This window comes from Crinia signifera, chromosome 5, assembly GCF_055691185.1.
Source record: "Crinia signifera chromosome 5, ASM5569118v1, whole genome shotgun sequence".
NCBI lineage: Eukaryota > Metazoa > Chordata > Amphibia > Anura > Myobatrachidae > Crinia > Crinia signifera.
This window is the reverse complement of record NC_139221.1, coordinates 288389564-288407183: the sequence shown is the minus strand read 5'-3', so window position 1 is coordinate 288407183 and position 17620 is coordinate 288389564. Positions and strand designations below refer to the sequence as shown.

The following is a 17620-nucleotide window of genomic DNA, read 5'->3' as shown; positions in this document are numbered from 1 at the left end:
AAATTTCCGCCTAAAACTTTTAACTTGGCTATTCTTAAGTCATTTTGATTTTCTCACAAACAAATTGTGAATTGCTAGTGCAGCTCGCCATCTAGTGGTGCTCTGTGTTCATTACAGGTTACATTTTCTGTTATATTTCATTTCATATTTAATAAAACATGGGGCCTGATTCAGATATGATTGGAGTAGTGGCCTAAGTACGATGTTCTGTGCTTTGCGCATGCACCGGATCTGTAATGAGATTCTCTGGCCTCCATGCAGTACTTGAGGTGGCCAGCTTGCAGGGCACCATGGGTCAGACAGACGTCTGATACTGTGTCCTCGGATCAGTAATGCCGCAGACGTCTTCCATGCATTACCATATTACTGCTATCACTGCTGATTCTATGTAAGTAGCAGCAATAGCAACACCATCCGCATCTGACTCAGGCACATGGGCCCTGATTCTGGTCAGCTTACAAAGCAGTGGTAGTTCGCATTGCGAGCCATGTAACACCGCCCGCCACCTGCTCCAGCGCCTGCCCCCGCAAATATACTGCAGCGAATTTTCTTGATTTCTGTAGCGCCCGCAAATCTTAATCAGTCTCTGCTGACTTAGATTAGTGGCGTCCTGCTCCGAGAACAGGGCGGGCAGCTGACATCCTGTGACATCCTGTGACGTCTGTCGTCCAGCCCCGAAAGACAGGTGGCCGCCCCTATTCGGAAGTGTATGCCCAGCGTTTTTCTGGGTGCACCCAGGGTTTTCGTGGTTATGCCCAGGAAACGCAGGGCGCATTTGCTTTTTTTTATTTCTCCTGAGGTGCAATTAAATTTCTAGCTACATTTTTTGTTCATATTATGGACAAATATTAATATAAATCAGCCTCAAAAACAATGGGCGAATTCCCCAAAAATAAATAAAATTGCAAATCCATACTTGCTGATCTTCTGGCTGCTCCAGAAGGGAGCCAGCTTGGTCATGGCGAGGGGTCATGGTACAGCTTACTGGAGCGTAGCAGAGGCAGTGATGCTTGGGCCAATGATCATCCCTGTTATTTTACTGACTGGTCCATTATCCAATCAGAACATGTGGTTGGCCATAAATCATAAATATTAACATTGCATTTCTATTATATTTAGGTAGACACTGGGACTTATAGTGTATGGGTTCTACATGCCTACATGACATTGGGACTTATAGTGTATGGGTTCTACATGCCTACATGACATTGAGATTTATGGGTTATACATGCCTACATGACATTGAGACTTATGGGTTCTACATGCCTACATGACACTGGGACTTATAGTGTATGGGTGCTACATGCCTACATGACATTGGGACTTATAGTCTATGGGTTCTACATGCCTACATGACATTGGGACTTATAGTATATGGGTTCTACATGCCTACATGACACTGGGACTTATAGTCTATGGGTTCTACATGCCTACATGACATTGGGAATTATAGTGTATGGGTTCTACATGCCTACATGACACTGGGACTTATAGTGTATGGGTTTTACATGCCTACATGACACTGGGACTTATAGTGTATGGGTTCTACATGCCTACATGACATTGGGACTTATAGTATATGGGTGCTACATGCCTACATGACATTGGGACTTATAGTGTATGGGTGCTACATGCCTACATGACATTGGGACTTATAGTCTATGGGTTCTACATGCCTACATGACACTGGGACTTATAGTGTATGGGTGCTACATGCCTACATGACATTGGGACTTATAGTCTATGGGTTCTACATGCCTACATGACACTGGGACTTATAGTGTATGGGTTCTACATGCCTACATGACCCTGGGACTTATAGTGTATGGGTTCTACATGCCTACATGACATTGGGGCTTATAGTGTATGGGTTCTACAAGCCTTAATGACATTGGGCTAACCTCCTCCACTCCTCATAATAATAATAATAGACTCTTGAACATTTCCAGCTCTAGGCTCATTAGGCCCTTAATCCGGCCCTGCCTGGGGGCCCTTCATTGCCCAGTACAACACTGCCTACAGTGTATCTGGCACAAATATACTACTACATGTAATGAGTTCCCCCTACGCGTCTGAGTTGTTAAAAGGTTTAACTCTATTATTCATGAGATAGGCATAAACATACATTATAGTAGCTTAAATATTGTATCTTGTTTATTTCCAGTGAAGTTGATAGAATCTGTATATGGAATAGGGTGGTTCATGTATAAAATAATAATTAAAAAAGAAATGGAACAGATTAGGTGAACATTGGACAAGTCTGCTAAAGTTATGTAACACTGCATGATAAAACTCATACTACAAAGATTATACTACAAAGAGCGCTAGCTGGCTATAGATGGTCTGTCACAAGACTGTCAGGCAGGAGTATTTGGTGATTCCCTCTCTTTTGTTTTATATTTTTTAGTATAAAAAAAATACATGGTATGTCCGGTGATCACAAACAGTATCGAGATGATAACCAAGAGCCCAAATTGTTGAGGTTGAGGAGCTAGAATGACCATGATAAAATGAACTAGATCCATCAGGTAATTCATTGAGCTTTGCACTCCATTGACGACTCCACGCTCAGATTCGGGGATATTCTCCTGGAGAAGTTGAGTCACTGTCAGATCGAATGACCACAGACCTAGAAGATAAAGAAAGCACAGCAAACTATTAGTAGAATGATCTGTTTACATTTATCAGGAGACATTTAAGGGTAATCCAGTCTTCTAATTTTAGTAAACTGATGAAAGCATTCTTGCCTACTCTACTAGAATGCCTGGGACCAGAGAGCAGTTGCCAGGAAGAAGAGACAGGAGCATTACCATGAGGTGGGAGAATATGAGCTTTGAAAGGGCACTACTGGTTCTATTATGTTTGTGCATTTATTCATTATTGTATATTTAACCTTTTCCTGACAATTTATTAATATTATTTAAAAGTTTGATGCACCCTATATTAAAGTATATATATATATATATATATATATATATATTGTTAAATATTACTACTGTAATCCATACTGTATCCAGTGAATAAAAAGACTAGTTTGTAAAATAATGTCAAGGGTTGTTATTAGGTTCTACTATCGCTCCCCCAGACTCCCGCTCTTGCTCCAATGTTCCAATGGAAAATTTGTGGACTGCATTTGGAAACCCCCCTCTAGAAATCCTGTGTATGGCACTGAAGAGAATTCTGAATCTCCAGTGGCTCTCCATGATGTCTGGAAGAGTATTCAAGTCTCCCAGACATGGCTGGCAAAAGGGGGGAGGGGCGGGTCAAAGGGTACACCCCCTACCAGGCCTCGACCTTGTGAGGAATTCAGGGGCTGTATATAGTGAACATCAACTATCTGTGTTTTTTAGTAATAATAAAAAAACACATTCAATATGCAATGTAATAAATATATGCTGCTCAAGGAGGGTGGGGTTGGGGGGGGGGGCAGAGATATTAGTGTACTAGGCCCCAAGATTTCTATTGCCCCGTTGAAACAGTCCCAATCGCAGCCCCCTACTACTGCTCAATTCCCCAGTGATGGGCGGTCTAGGCAGCTTGATGATGAGATTTGTGCGGAATTGTTTCATCATGGTCCTGCTCTTCACTTTATAATGCCAGTAATCACAATGCAATCATACTAGCACGCCACCCCCTTGCATACCTCCCAACTGTCTTGATTTTCACGTGACTGTCCCTTTTCTTTGGGATGGTCCCGTGTTCCGGCCAGGGCCTGCAGTGTCCTGTGGCGGGGTGCAGTTGGGAGCTCCCCTGCCTGGCATTATTCTGCTGAGCAGTGCACCGGAAAGAGAAGAGCTGCGGCCATGGCCAGCATCTCACAGAGCAGCTGGACATGCCCCCACAGTGGCAAAAATGGGGGACCTCCCCTTGCCTCTAGACCACAAACCCAAATTTTGTGTGCACGCATGTTCCCGATTCACAGGATTTACAAGTTGGGAGGTATGCCCTTGCAAAGTCTTCCTAGCAACGCCACCACACACCCATAGTCTCTTAATGGTAGGCATGACAGGCCCCACCCATCTCTCTGCTGTTCTAAACCCCCTCTAGCGCTTCATCCCAGAAAATTTTAATTTACAGGTTGAGTCTTCTAAATCCAAAATGCCTGGGACAAGATTTTGGAATTTCCCATTTTATGGAATAGCTGCATACCAGAATGAAATAATATGGGAATATAACCCAAGTGTAGGCGGTATGCGGTCATTTAGTCAACAGTGTCTATGTCGACAGCAGACACAAGCGAAACTTATGCCGACATAGGCACCGGAAAAAATCATCATTGCGGTTATCATACACATATGTGCTGTTATCAGACACACATGTGCAGTTATCAGATACACATGTGCAGTTATCAGACACACATCTGCGTTTACCAGACACATATGTGCAGTTATCAGACACACATCTGCGTTTACCAGACACATATGTGCGGTTATCAGACACACATGTGTGGTTATCAGACACACATCTGCGTTTATCAGACACATTTGTGCGGTTATCATACACATATGTGCTGTTATCAGACACACATGTGCTGTTATCAGACACACATGTGCTGTTATCAGACACACATGTGCTGTTATTAGATACACATGTGCGGTTATCAGACACACATCTGCGTTTATCAGACACATTTGTGCGGTTATCATACACATATGTGCAGTTATCAGACACACATGTGCTGTTATCAGACACACATGTGCTGTTATCAGACACACATGTGCTGTTATTAGATACACATGTGCGGTTATCAGACACACATCTGAGTTTATCAGACACATATGTGCAGTTATCATACACATATGTGCTGTTATCAGACACACATGTGCTGTTATTAGATACACATGTGCGGTTATCAGACACATATGTGCGGTTATCATACACATGTGTGCTGTTATCAGACACACATGTGCAGTTATCAGACACACATCTGTGTTTATCAGACACATATGTGCGGTTATCTTACACATATGTGCTGTTATCAGACACACATGTGCAGTTATCAGACACACATGTGCAGTTATCAGATACACATGTGCGGTTATCAGACACACATCTGCATTTATCAGACACATTTGTGCGGTTATCATATACATATGTGCTGTTATCAGACACACATGTGCTGTTATTAGATACACATGTGCAGTTATCAGACACACATCTGCGTTTATCAGACACATATGTGCGGTTATCAGAAACACATGTGCGGTTATCAGACACACATCTGTGTTTATCAGACACATATGTGCGGTTATCATACACATATGTGCTGTTATCAGACACACATGTGCAGTTATCAGACACACATGTGCAGTTATCAGATACACATGTGCGGTTATCAGACACACATCTGCATTTATCAGACACATTTGTGCGGTTATCATATACATATGTGCTGTTATCAGACACACATGTGCTGTTATTAGATACACATGTGCAGTTATCAGACACACATCTGAGTTTATCAGACACATCTGTGCGGTTATCAGACACACATGTGCGGTTATCAGACACACATCTGTGTTTATCAGACACATATGTGCGGTTATCATACACATATGTGCTGTTATCAGACACACATGTGCTGTTATTAGATACACATGTGCAGTTATCAGACACACATGTGCTGTTATCAGACACATATGTGCGGTTATCAGACACACATGTGCGGTTATCAGACACACATCTGTGTTTATCAGACACATATGTGCGGTTATCATACACATGTGCTGTTATCAGACACACATGTGCTGTTATTAGATACACATGTGCAGTTATCAGACACACATCTGCGTTTATCAGACACATATGTGCGGTTATCAGACACACATGTGCGGTTATCAGATCCATGGGTTATACATCCATGGGTACAAATAAGAAAATAATCTGTCTGTAAAATATCAGAACCTACCAAATCAGCAATGGATATCTATACCAGGTTGAACTAGATGGACTCAATTCTTTTTTCAGCCTTACCTACTATGTAACACATGTGCGGTTATCAGACACACATGTGCTGTTATTAGATACACGTGCAGTTATCAGACACATATCTGTGTTTATCAGACACATATGTGCGGTTATCATACACATATGTGCTGTTATCAGACACACATGTGCTGTTATTAGATACACATGTGCAGTTATCAGACACACATCTGCGTTTATCAGACACATATGTGCGGTTATCAGACACACATGTGCGGTTATCAGACACACATCTGCGTTTATCAGACACATATGTGCGGTTATCATACACATATGTGCTGTTATCAGGCACACATGTGCGGTTATCAGACACACATCTGCGTTTATCAGACACATATGTGCGGTTATCAGACACACATGTGCGGTTATCAGACACACATCTGCGTTTATCAGACACATATGTGCGGTTATCATACACATATGTGCTGTTATCAGACACACATGTGCGGTTATCAGACACACATCTGCGTTTATCAGACACATATGTGCGGTTATCATACACATATGTGCTGTTATCAGACACACATCTGCGGTTATTGCGATTATCAGATACACATGTGTGGTTATCAGATACATATGTGCGGTTATAAGATATATATTGCGGTTATCAGACACACATGTGTGGTTATCAGATACACATGTGCGGTTATCAGACACACATGTGTGGTTATCAGACACATATGTGCGGCATTGTCGATCTCTTGGTGGGAAGTATCAAACATGGGTGGGGGGCAAAGGGGGTCAGTACCCCTGTGCCCCCCTATATCTCTAAGGGCCCCCTTTGGGTTTTTTTAAGCTAAAGGTTTTGTGCATGGGAGTGGGGTAGTGCTGCTGCTTCACCTATCTGCCAATGTGACAATAATTAATGGTGCGGAGCATCGGGAACCAAGGCACACTAACCATGAGAATTTGCACAAAAGGGCAGAGGCTAAGAGGCTTGTGCTGAGCTCTGATTGGTGAAGCTCATCACATGCTTCTCAGGCCCATGGAGGACAGCAGTGGCCTCGTAATGCAGTTACCCATTGACCAAGTCTATACCACCATTACTCTGTGTTTTGACAGTGTAATATTCTCCCGTCCAGTTTGCAGCCAGTAATGAGAAGTAGGAGGGGGCCCCCATGACTAAAGTGCCCAGGGCCCCCTGAAGGCTTAATCCGGCCCTGGTGGGGGTCATTGACTAAGCAAACATCTTCAGTTGCTAGAGACTGCGACGCTAACCTCCCAGTAGGATATTTATTTTAAACGAACACCATGATATTGGGATATATTGTAATCTTTAAATACCTGCAATGCCCTATGGCAGTCTGATCGTAAAGCCATCCGCACTGCAGCTTGTCGCAGTGTGGCAATGCATTGTGCAACGTGGTGTAGTGTGGCGTATGGCATTGCTTGTGAGTGTATGATCATCCACCACTGTGCATGTGTGAGATCTCCATTGAAATACAGAACAGTAATAAGTATTTGTGGCTTTGCCAATGGGCTTCTTAACGCATACCTGCCCATGGAGGCATCCCACAGAGAGGAAACACCGCACCAAAAGGACTGCCTTGGATGACTGGTAGGTTGGACTTCCAATTGGAAGTCACTGCCAGTCACAGTGAAGCCAGTGCAGTCTCACACACAGTGGTGGATTTTTACCCGGGTTTTCCTACATTTAAAGTCTCGTATCCGGAAGAAGTCCGGCAGGAGACTGTCAGCTGCACTTCAGGGGGTGTTCGGCCTGATGGGGACGTAATCAAGCCCCGCCCTCCAGTACAGCAAATCCTGTAATTTGTGGGTCTTTGAAGATGGGCGGGACAAAATGACACAATTTGCATCTTCAGCCCCGCCTCTCCACCCGAAAAGCCGTGAATCACGGGGCATTAATGCTCCCATGAAGGAGATGCGGAGGAACCCAATTTTCGGGAGCCTCTCGGCCATTCCCGGGAGGGTAGGCAACTCTGTTTTTACCTGGGGGCTGCAGTCCTGCAGCCCATAGGTAAAACCAACACTGTTTGTGAGTATCCTGATAATATTAGGTCCACCTATTAAGGTCACCAGATAGCCACGATGCTGGCTTCTGGGACAGAACAGGTTAACTGCACATTTGCTTTGAATTACATTTGACAGTTTCAATTAGTCTGTGCCATTGTCTGCTCTGATATCATAGTGTGAATAACCACTGGAAGCTTCTATATTCATACAAGCTAATACACATTTATTGGCACCACGTATGCTACTCAGTGGAAAACGCAGGATTTTTAAAGGGGGGTCTCAGAGTCTCCCACTCTCCAGCACATTGGAGTAAGTACGGGAGTCTGAGGGAGTTGTAACAGCCCTGAAAATTGGTCTTTTATACACTGGAGACTGTACGGAATACAGTATTAATATTTCTAAGTACATATGGTCAATAGTATAGGCTGTTTCAATCATTTAAAGATAAGTGATCAGGAAAAGGTTGAACATGCCATAATAAATAAATAAATAAATAAATAAATAAATAAATAACACAGACATGCTGTAATAGAACCAGTACTGCACTTTCTAAGCTCACATTCTCCCACCTCATGTTAAGGCTCTTCCTCCTGACAGCTACTCTCTGGTCTATTGTGATGTAGAACCACAGGGCATGCTCTTACACTGATGTGGTGGCAGCTCTATTGATCATATACACATATCACACATATATACAAGCAGGGCAGCCGAGAGGAATGTCGGGCCCCGGTAAAATTTTGGGGGCGTGGCCTAAGTGTGGCCACCTCCTGCACTTAGGCCACACCCCCAAAATGTTTATAGGAGGGTGAAAGAAACCTCTAAAAATGCTAAACTCGGCAGCACACACCTATAGCATGTGCTGTGCTGACAGTAGGCTCAGTATGAGCTCACTCGCTGTCAGTGAGACACTCATGCTGAGCCTGCTATCAGCACAGCACATGCTGTAGAAGTGTGTGCTACTGTTGCTACCTGAGAGGGACGGAGGGGGAAGGGAGGGGTTGGACCAGGGCCCTTGCAGGGCCCCTCCAGCAAGCCTGGGCCCGGGTAATTAGTACCCGCTCCCCCCCCCTCTCGGCTGCCCTGTATACAAGTGCTATTGTTGTCATAATTTAAGGCACTTGCCAAGAGGAGGAGGGTTTATGTGCAACCAGAAACACCCCCCCCCCCCTGCATTTGCCTATGCTACTGACAAAATCACAGCATCAAACTTGTCATATGACTGCATGTTCATTTTAAGGGGACAGAGTGAGAATTATATATATATATATATATATATATATATATATATATATATATATTCCCCAATAGTGGTAAGGCGCCTACAAGTAGATACACAGTCAGTATAATGCATACTTGCCTACCTGACCCTTTCCATGCGGGAGAAAATGCTCTGTTCCTGGACTTCCCTGGTAATGTATGATTACCAGCACCTGTGGTGAGCTAGGTAAAGGTGTTTCACCACAGGTGATGGTAATCCTACATTACCATGGAAGTCCAGGAACAGAGCATTTTCTCCCGCATGGAGAGGGTCAGGTAGGTAAGTATGGTATAATGTGATCCAATTTCAATAAAGTAACGAAGGTTTCATCCAATGATTGTTTATTTGGTCCTTCAATGAGCAGTCACAAGTAAAAAAAAGATATGAGAAATGTTCTGTCTTTAAAAAGACTTCATCAGGGGAACAATGGTACAATCCCATGGTTGATATAGGATTTCCTAATATCATGAAGAAGATCCTGTATCGTCCATTTTTTTAGTCCTAAACTTTAATAATACTCTGTAAAAGTCCTTTCTTTTAAAAGTGTTTTAAAAAGGTTATGAAAGGGTTTCTGAATTGCCTGTCTGGCCAAAACCAATAGAATTAATAAGGTCGCCAGTAAAAAGAAGGGAATCTTTTCATCTGAAGATAAATGCAGTAATTATGAGCCTCTCCATAGGACTTCTATCTCCCACAGGTATGGCCACTAGATTCTACAGTATCTCCCACATTATGGCATGGTTGCCTACCTGATCCTCTCCTTCAGGGAGAAAATGCTCTGTTCCTGGACTTCCTGGTAATGTACAGTATGATTGCCATCACCTGTGGTGAAACACCATTCTCATCAATTAACTAGCTCACCACAGGTGATGGCAATCAAACATTACCAAGGAAAACCAGGAACAGAGCATTTTCGGTACTTGTTTCCTAGCACGGTGCCAGCAATAAAAATTGTATCCATCGGGTGCTAAAAAAATCGCGTTAATCGCATCGCATGCAACCACGAGATCGACGCAATTTTTTGCATTGTAACCAATGTAAAATGGTCTCTGAGATCCGATTTTACATTGTCCCCAATGTTAAATGCCCCCCAGACCCCAATTTTCATTGTATCCCCACCCTGATGGGTCAAATGCCCCCCCATTGTTAACGGCACCCCACGATTAATGCCAACCCAAAGCGTGGCGAGCGCAGCGAGCCCGACAGGGGCGGCGGTACGCGTCCTCCGACTTTTTCATACCCCCACTATCCACATCAGCGTGGAGTTGATTTTATATAGTGTGGCGAGCGCAGCATGCCACCGAGCCCGAAGCGTGGCGAGCGCAGCGAGCCCCGTGAGGGGTCGCGCATTACTTCACAGGTATTACGCATCCCCTCGCGGGGCTCGCTGCGCTTGCCACGCTTCAGGCTCGGTGGCTCGCTGCGCTTGCCACACTATATAAAATCAACTCCATGCCGACGTGGATAGCGGGGGTATGAAAAGGTCGGAGGACGTGTTCCGCCGCCCCTCGCGGGCTCCCTGCACTCGCCACGCTTCGGGTTGGCGTTCATCGTGGGGTGGCGTTAACGATGGGGGGGCATTTTACATACAAATTACCCATCAGGGTGGATATACAATAAAAAGCTCCTCCTCTCCTACTACCCCCCAGCCAGTCGGTGTTCCCCAAGGGTCAGTCCTTGGCCCTCTCCTCTTCTCCCTCTACACCACCTCTCTGGGCACCCTCATCAGCTCCTATGGTTTTCATTACCACCTTTATGCTGATGATACCCTAATCTATCTCTCCTCCCCCGACTTATCCCCATCACTCCTGTCCAAGGTCTCCGAATGCCTCACGGCCATCTCGGCCTGGATGACCCAACGCTTCCTGAAACTAAACATGGCTAAAACTGAACTTCTAATCTTCCATCCCCCGAACATCCCCTCTTCTCCCACTATCTCCATCAGCATTGGTGAAACCGAGATCACGTCCACCGACCAAACGCGCTGCCTCGGTGTCATCATTGACTCCTCCCTCTCTTTCACCCCCCACATTCGTGCTCTCTCACAGTCTTGCCGCTTTCACCTACGCAACATCTCACGCATCAGACCATTCCTCTCCACTGACGCGACCAAAATTCTCATTCACTCTCTTGTCATCTCCCGCCTTGACTACTGCAACATCCTTCTCTCTGGGCTACCTCTCACCCGCCTCGCACCTCTCCAATCCATTCTTAATGCTGCTGCTAGGCTCATCTTCCTCTCCCGCCGCTCTACCTCCACCTCCCCCCTCTGTTTATCTCTTCACTGGCTCCCCATTCCTTTCCGAGTTCTCTTTAAACTCCTCACCACCACCTACAAGGCTCTCTCCTCCTCCACGGCTCCCTACCTCTCTTCACTGATCTCTATCCACACTCCCTCCCGTCCTCTTCGCTCCATCGCTGACCGCCGACTGACCTCTCACCTAATCACCTCCTCCCACTCCTGTGTCCAAGATTTCTCTCGCGCTGCCCCCCTGCACTGGAACAACCTCCCGCCACCCATCAGGCTATCTGATTCCCTTACCTCCTTCAAGCGCTCCCTCAAAACCCACTTTTTTCGACTAGCCTATCCCTCCTCCTAACCTCTTTTGATTATCCTATCCTGCCTCCGTTCCCCTCCGTTCCTACTTATCCTATTGTATTTCGTTCGTCCACCCACCTATTTTTAGTATGTTAACTCTTATGAGCAGGGCCCTCCTTCCTCACGTATTCACCCTACCTCATTACCTCACCTGTGCTCCTGTCCTGTTCTTCCCTTCCTCTACTTCATCTTTAGTCTCCTTGACAATTTTGACACCTACTTCTGAACTGATGCTGAATTTTGTTCTACCAGCTATACCCCTATTTATACTGTATCTTTCAACACACCCTGTACGTTACCTTGTAATTTGTTTTTTTTTGGTTTGCTATGTACGGCGCTGTGGACACTTTGCGGCGCCTTATAAATAAACGTACTACTACTACTACTACTACTACTAAAAAATCGGGTCCATTGGCCCATTTAACATTGTTCCCTATGTAAAATCGGGGTCCATCGCATCGGTCGCATTGTATGCCATTGTAATGGCATACAATGGACCCGATTTTACATAGGAATTTAACATTGAATACAATGCATTCAATGTTAAATCGCGCCGGTCGCGTCGGTCGCATCGCATACCGTAGCTTAAGGAATGCGATGGACGCAATTTTTTCATTGTCGGGGAAAAGGCTAAAAATAGCCCTAAAATCGCGTCGGTCGCGCCCATTGCATACCTTAAGTTACCTTAACTTAAGGTACGCGATCACCCACGACGGGCACCATGCTAGGAAACAAGTACCGCATTTTCTCCCTAAAGGAGAGGGTCAGGTAGGCAACCCTGCATTGTGGCCACATAATTACTGCATTTATTTTCAGATGAAAAGATTCCCTTCTTTTAACTATATATAGTAACAGGTTCGCTGTTCAGACAGGACACATTAGGCAGTTTCTGGGGTACTTGTGAGTTATCTGGGCGTCCGATTTTGGTACTTACGATTTGCATGCGATTTGCATGCGATATCGCATGCGATTTGCGATTTGCATGCGATTTAGCATGCGATTTGCATAAGATTTGCTATTCATTTCATTACCCCACTATCCCCAAAGTGTGTCTATCAACGTGAACCCGAAGCGTGGCGAGCGCAGCGAGCCCGCGAGGGGCGGCGGTACGCGTCCTCCGACCTTTTCATGCCCTACTATCCACTAGGGCGTGGAGTGAGAATAGAATAGTGTGGCGAGCGCAGCGAGCCACCGAGCCCGAAGCGTGGCGAGCGCAGCGAGCCCCGCGAGGGGACGCGGACACCTGTGAAGCCCGCAAGGGCACTCGGATACCTGTGAAGGTGTCCGCGTCCCCTCGCGGGGCTCGCTGCGCTCGCCACGCTTCGGGCTCGGTGGCTCGCTGCGCTCGCCACACTATTCTATTCTCACTCCACGCCCTAGTGGATAGTAGGGCATGAAAAGGTCGGAGGACGCGTACCGCCGCCCCTCGCGGGCTCGCTGCGCTCGCCACGCTTCGGGTTCACGTTGATAGACACACTTTGGGGATAGTGGGGTAATGAAATGAATAGCAAATCTTATGCAAATCGCATGCTAAATCGCATGCAAATCGCAAATCGCATGCGATATCGCATGCGATATCGCATGCGATCTAGTACCAAAATCGGACGCCCAGATAACTCACAAGTACCGTTTCTGGTATTTGGGCATGTATTTAATGCCTCTGGTCAGTGATAGTCCAAGTCCCTGGCGCTATAACACTTGTCCCTGCTAACTGGCTCTCACACCCCAGCACAATGTGCACCAAACTGACCAAGGTTTAAATCCCTTTCCCTTCTCCTGCAATCAGCATAGTTTCCACCTGTGGCTGTGCAGGTCTGAAAACCTGGACTGGAGCCGTATGTTTGGAAGCCCACCCATCTATCCCCCAAACACACATCGGAGACCCATTCCTGGCTTTGCAGTGAACCAGGTTCTGTTACCTGACTGAATGATGCTGGACAGCTCCTTAAACCTTTACAGGGCAGTTATGACCAGGGAAAAACATCACTCTCTGGTGAAACTAACCCTATTTTAACACAATCTCTCTCTCTCTCTCTCTCTCTCTCTCTCTCTCTCTCTCTCTCTCTCTCTCTCTCTCTCTCTCTCTCTCTCTCTCTCTCTCTCTCTCTCTCTCTCTATATATATATATAGATAGATATAGGTATCTATCTATCTATCTATCTATCTATCTATCTATCTATCTATCTATCTATCTAAACATACAAGGATATGTACAGTAGTATATTCAAAGCTGGTGACTTCTCCTTTCTGAGAAGTCACCAGTGATCCACCCTTGAGCCACCTGGGACCTTCCCGATCGGCGGGTTCACTGGGAAGGTCTTGGATTGCTTCTTAAGCGGACAGGCTTGGCTAGGATCGCATGTGATATATATTGCATGCAAAAGGAGGAGATTGCTCCTGACTTCTCCAAGGGGAGAAGTCGCTGTAATGATGAAATGGACTTGTTTGCGAGCAAGATTTGAATTTATGGAAAAATTATCAGTAATGTATGTGTACCTTTAATTATAAACACAGACATAGTCCAAATATACATTTAAGTATTTGGACTACATTTAAAAAACTTTGGTTTAAACAAAATGTTGAAAGTGTCTATTACTTTTATAGTAATGAGCGAGCAGGAGGGGGACTGCCGCTTGCCGCACTGCTCGGTCTGCGCTGTCCTCCCTCACTGCCGAATCTCTGCAGGCCCCTGTAGCCGTGTCTCCGTTGGTCCCTGCTGCCTGGGTCCTGGCGCCTATTACATACAGTTGTCAGGTTCCAGGCCCTGCGCATTGGCAGTACCAGTGGTGGTACTGTGCATGTGCAAAAGTCTGGCTTCTATGAGCTGCTTTAGCTGCAGCCCATAGAAGCTGGCTAGGGCTGCACGGTTAGCCAGGGAGTGGCTTCCTACAGGAATCCAGCTCTCTGCCTATTGCAGCCTGGTCTGGCAGTCACAGAAGGAGTGACACCTCCCAATGGGACTGCCTGTCATGCAGTTGACTGACAGGAAAGACTTTCAACACAAAGTCACTGCCAGCCCATAGGTAAATACCGCCACTGATAGTAACCCTTTATATTAGGTTTAGTATGTGACTAAATGGTAAGTATCTGATACAAAAGGTTCTAGTGCACACTGTTGCATCACTATGATGCCATGTAATTAAAGGATAACAATTAATGTAAATGGCTGTATATGATTACTTACCCACTCTCGCTAATATTACTCCTGAAAACAGCAGAATAATGGAGATGTAGGAGCCCGGGTGATCACTGGCACGGACACTCTCAAACAGCACAGTATTGTTAGTCCAGTGGATTGAAGAGCGGTCTGGGAGGATGGGCTGGTTAATATTCCTTTGAGATGGATAAAAATGAAGCTGATTCTGATGCAGCTTTTCAGTGTTCAAAGAAGAATTCATACCGATGAGGACAGAGAAAATGCCCAAGTCAAAGGGGCTTCCAGGAGCAAAGACTGAAAATACGCAAAGCATTAAACAGCTAACGTGGAGGCAGCTGGATATGATTCCTGTAACCACTAAGCCGTAATGTCTCCGTAGCTTGGTGAACAGGAAGGTGCCCATTAATCCTGAGATGGCCGAGACAGCCATGAGTATGCTAAGCAGAGAGCCACTTATCCCCTGAGTGTAGGCGTAACCTGTAGTAATACAGTCAAAGCCCAGGACTGTTGTGTACAAGAACGCTAATCCCAAACCTGCTAAGAAGACAGACTGTCTGTAGTAGGACCTCCAGCCATCGCAACATGTATGCAGCAGTCGCCGCACTTTCTGCAAGCAGACGGGAAGAGATGAAGTAGTTTCCTCCGGAGATTCTGGAGTCTGAGGCTTCTCTTCACTTGATGCACTAGGTATGGCTGGAGTGCTAATAAAATCACCTATGACTGAGCAGATAGGCAGGTCACCTAAAAATAAAAAAAGGTAATGTATTATCTCTATCTCTAAGACAGGATCTACAAGAGGCAGAAACATAGTGGCATCAGAAGGGGTGTGTGGGCTGTACCCAGGTTTTACCCTCAGAGGGGGTGACAACAAAATGCTGGCTTCTACACAGTGACAGGTGCTGCAGTGGGACATCCTCCTGTAATGCTTAGCTCCTGTCAAAGAAGAAGCCAACAGTGCAGTCTCTAGACTCCTAGGGCAGCCCAGTATCTCACCGTGCGGGGTGGATACAGAGAGACTTATTAAGACCCGATTGGACAGCCGTGAATTTGCAGCGGCCAGCGTTCTGGTAGACGCCGCCCCACTAAAGTGAAATCCCGCCTTCCAAATGAATGTGCTCACCATTGACTGATTTTTACACTGGGCACCAGTCATCGCAGTAGCCAGAGACTTACTCAGCGGCTGCGATGGATTAAAGCAGGGGTGGGGAACCTCAGGCCCGGGGGCCGTATGCGGCCCCTGTAGCCGATCTGAGTGGCCCTCCTACCCACCCAGCGGCTTTGCCGGGAGTCAAGTACAAGGGGCTTCTTGCGAGAGGTCGGTAGTTCTTGCAAGATTCCTCTTAATCAACAGCAACCGGAGACTGTCAGTCCTAATCAGGTGCAGCTGCCGGAGCGTGGGACGGCTGCAGCAGGGGAATTTGTAAGAGAAATTTCTACATATGGCCCCCGAAGGATTTTTCCACCATACAATTGGCCCTTGGCCCAAAAAAAGTTCCCCACCCCAGGATTAAAGGCATATCTAGCCTGGAGCTGACATCACACACACTCCCCTAAACTGCTCAGGCACGCCTAGTGTTTTCCCGGACACTCCCAGGGATTTCCTAGGCACATCCGTGTTTTTCTTTGCACTCCCACTAAATGGCAGGTGTCCACCCCCAGACACCTACTTCTTCCTATCAATCACCTTGTGAACAGCTAGCGAATAGAAAAAGTAGCAGGATTTAATTGCAGCACGGCCTTGCAAATGAGCACTACTGGCCGCATTCATGAGCAGTGTATAATCAGCCACCGTACAAACTCGCATCAGTGCATTTAGGTCTAAATTACCCCCATAGTGCATTTAGGTCTAAATTACCCCCATCTGCTGCTCTGCAGAAGCATGAACCAAATAGCCCTCTAATTTTCATATTTAGGCCTTAACAAGTGCGTAGGCTGCTATATATATATTGTGAGATCTGTACACAGGCAGAATTGTGTGCAATGGATCAGACCCAAAGTGACCACACAAGAGCTGAACAGATGTGGGCCACAGCAGAGACATGGCCACAGCACAGAAGCCCTAATACTTTAACCATTTCCTTCCTAATCCTGATCTCAGTACTTCATTGTTTCCAGTTATAATGCAAATGATCACGTCACGATAAATTAGTATGTTTCTGTACACAACCAATGTATATGCATATATTTACCTTGCACATTTAGAAGTTCCAGTTGTCTTTCTAGGTAATGTTCTCCTATAGATTGCTGTGGTTTGACAGCCAGCTGAGGTACCATTTGATAAACTTTGGAAAGGAAGATAAATTCAACAAGCAGCGAAATGAGGTTCCAACCAAGGATAAAACCACAGCCAACCACATTAGAAGCCCAAGTCATAACTTGGCCCACCGATAATGGGGCAAATATATTAATGACTTGGTCCATCCTTCTCACAGTTGCATTCATCCCTAGGTATAAAAAGACATATCATAATAGATATAAAAAAAAAGAAAAACAAATGCAGCAAACGGATAACATATAGCCATACCTCCCAACTTTCCCGATATTCGTGGGCCTGTCACGTTTTTTTGGGGGGCCGTCATTTTCCCGTGGCAGGGGGGGATTTGGGGGTTCAGCGGTGAATATTCCGACACAGAGGGGTTGGGGTCAT

At 45.7% G+C, this 17620-nt stretch overlaps 1 protein-coding gene across 1 annotated transcript in view; it reads right to left on the bottom strand.

The window, feature by feature from the left end:
• Positions 1-2238: 2238 nt before the first annotated feature.
• Positions 2239-17620, bottom strand: part of LOC146005814 (ferroportin-like) — a 32356-nt gene continuing 16974 nt past the window's right edge. Inside the window, exons 6-8 of the mRNA XM_083145239.1 lie at positions 17163-17417; positions 15001-15687; positions 2239-2629 (exon numbers count right to left, since the gene is read on the bottom strand). Of these exons, the coding sequence (XP_083001365.1) occupies positions 2358-2629; positions 15001-15687; positions 17163-17417 (1214 nt within the window). The 3' untranslated portion in view covers positions 2239-2357. The remainder of the gene's footprint in view (positions 2630-15000; positions 15688-17162; positions 17418-17620) is intronic.